General features: G+C 35.8%; 1 protein-coding gene across 1 annotated transcript; it reads right to left on the bottom strand.

Moving 5' to 3' along the window:
* On the bottom strand, nucleotides 1–1,016 carry LOC102606048 (uncharacterized). Its single transcript, XM_006363282.2, has one exon. The coding sequence runs from the start codon at nucleotides 854–856 to the stop codon at nucleotides 377–379; it is 480 nt and encodes a 159-aa protein (XP_006363344.1). The 5' UTR covers nucleotides 857–1,016; the 3' UTR covers nucleotides 1–376.
* Nucleotides 1,017–1,072: the final 56 nt, after the last annotated feature.

The following is a 1,072-nucleotide window of genomic DNA, read 5'->3' as shown; positions in this document are numbered from 1 at the left end:
TTTTCATAAATTCAAGAATTTAATTTTACTAAGCAAATATATCCTCCATGTTCGGTGAACACTGAACCGTATAATCCGAATATGTCATTCTTGTAAAGTTTCAATACATACACTAATTTCAAATATTCGAACAAGATAATGTTTAAACAAAACTCAAGACAAAGTATACAAAAAGAAGATGAAAATAGAAAGGAAATTAAAATTGTATGTGATCTTTAAAGTAAATATAATTTAGAATCAATTAACAAGTTTGATTTCTCATAAATTCACACCATCAATAGTAATTATCTCATGAAATCGCTTTTTTGTTGTTGAAAAAATTATCTGAGATAATTATTATTAATTGAATAATCATATGAAAAAATTAACCTGTCAATTAACTAATCACATCGACCTTTGTAGTACAAGATAGTAACCTCCGAAAAATCGAAGCCAACGCCGCGCAAGATAACTCCTTAGCCTTGCTAAACCCTTTACACTTCCTTCTCGTACTCCGCCTCCGGCCACCACCACTATCACCACCACCACCACCACCATCGCCACCGTCATTTCGACGAGGCAATTTCCTCTTTCTTTTACCATAACATTTTACATGAGATTTCTTCTCATCACTCAAATTCACTTGATCTTCCCTTGAAAAAGTATAGCTCCTCAAATATAATTGCCTACACGAAATACTATCCACCACTTTCGGACCAGTATCACGACCACGACCATGACCATGATCATGATTTTTTGAGCTAACCGACCTTATAAATTCGGCATCCGATTCGGGCCACTTGTACAAGTTTACGTAAGTGGCCCGGACCGGAGCACGAGCGTCGTTCACGCAATTTGATATGCATGCGGAGGCCATTTTTTTATTTTTCCTATCGACGTTTGGAATTAATTAAGAGTATTGTTTATATATATAGGGATGGAAAAGAAAGCTTATTTTTGAAGAGAAGTTAGTTTAAAGTCATGGTTTTTTTTTGTGGCATGGAGAAGGAGGGGTTGAGTTATATATGGTACAATTTATGCATTTTGGAGTGTAAGAAAAATGGTGTAGTAATAGGGGAGGGGGGGGGGGGCG

Source organism: Solanum tuberosum, unplaced genomic scaffold, assembly GCF_000226075.1.
Source record: "Solanum tuberosum cultivar DM 1-3 516 R44 unplaced genomic scaffold, SolTub_3.0 scf00433, whole genome shotgun sequence".
In the NCBI taxonomy this organism is placed as follows: domain Eukaryota; kingdom Viridiplantae; phylum Streptophyta; class Magnoliopsida; order Solanales; family Solanaceae; genus Solanum; species Solanum tuberosum.
The sequence above is the reverse complement of the archived record's forward strand: the minus strand, read 5'-3'. Positions and strand labels throughout refer to the sequence as shown.

What these genes read in the sequence shown, in the direction of transcription:
- LOC102606048 (XM_006363282.2), bottom strand. Translation starts at nt 856, where the DNA reads ATGGCCTCCGCATGCATATCAAATTGCGTGAACGACGCTCGTGCTCCG.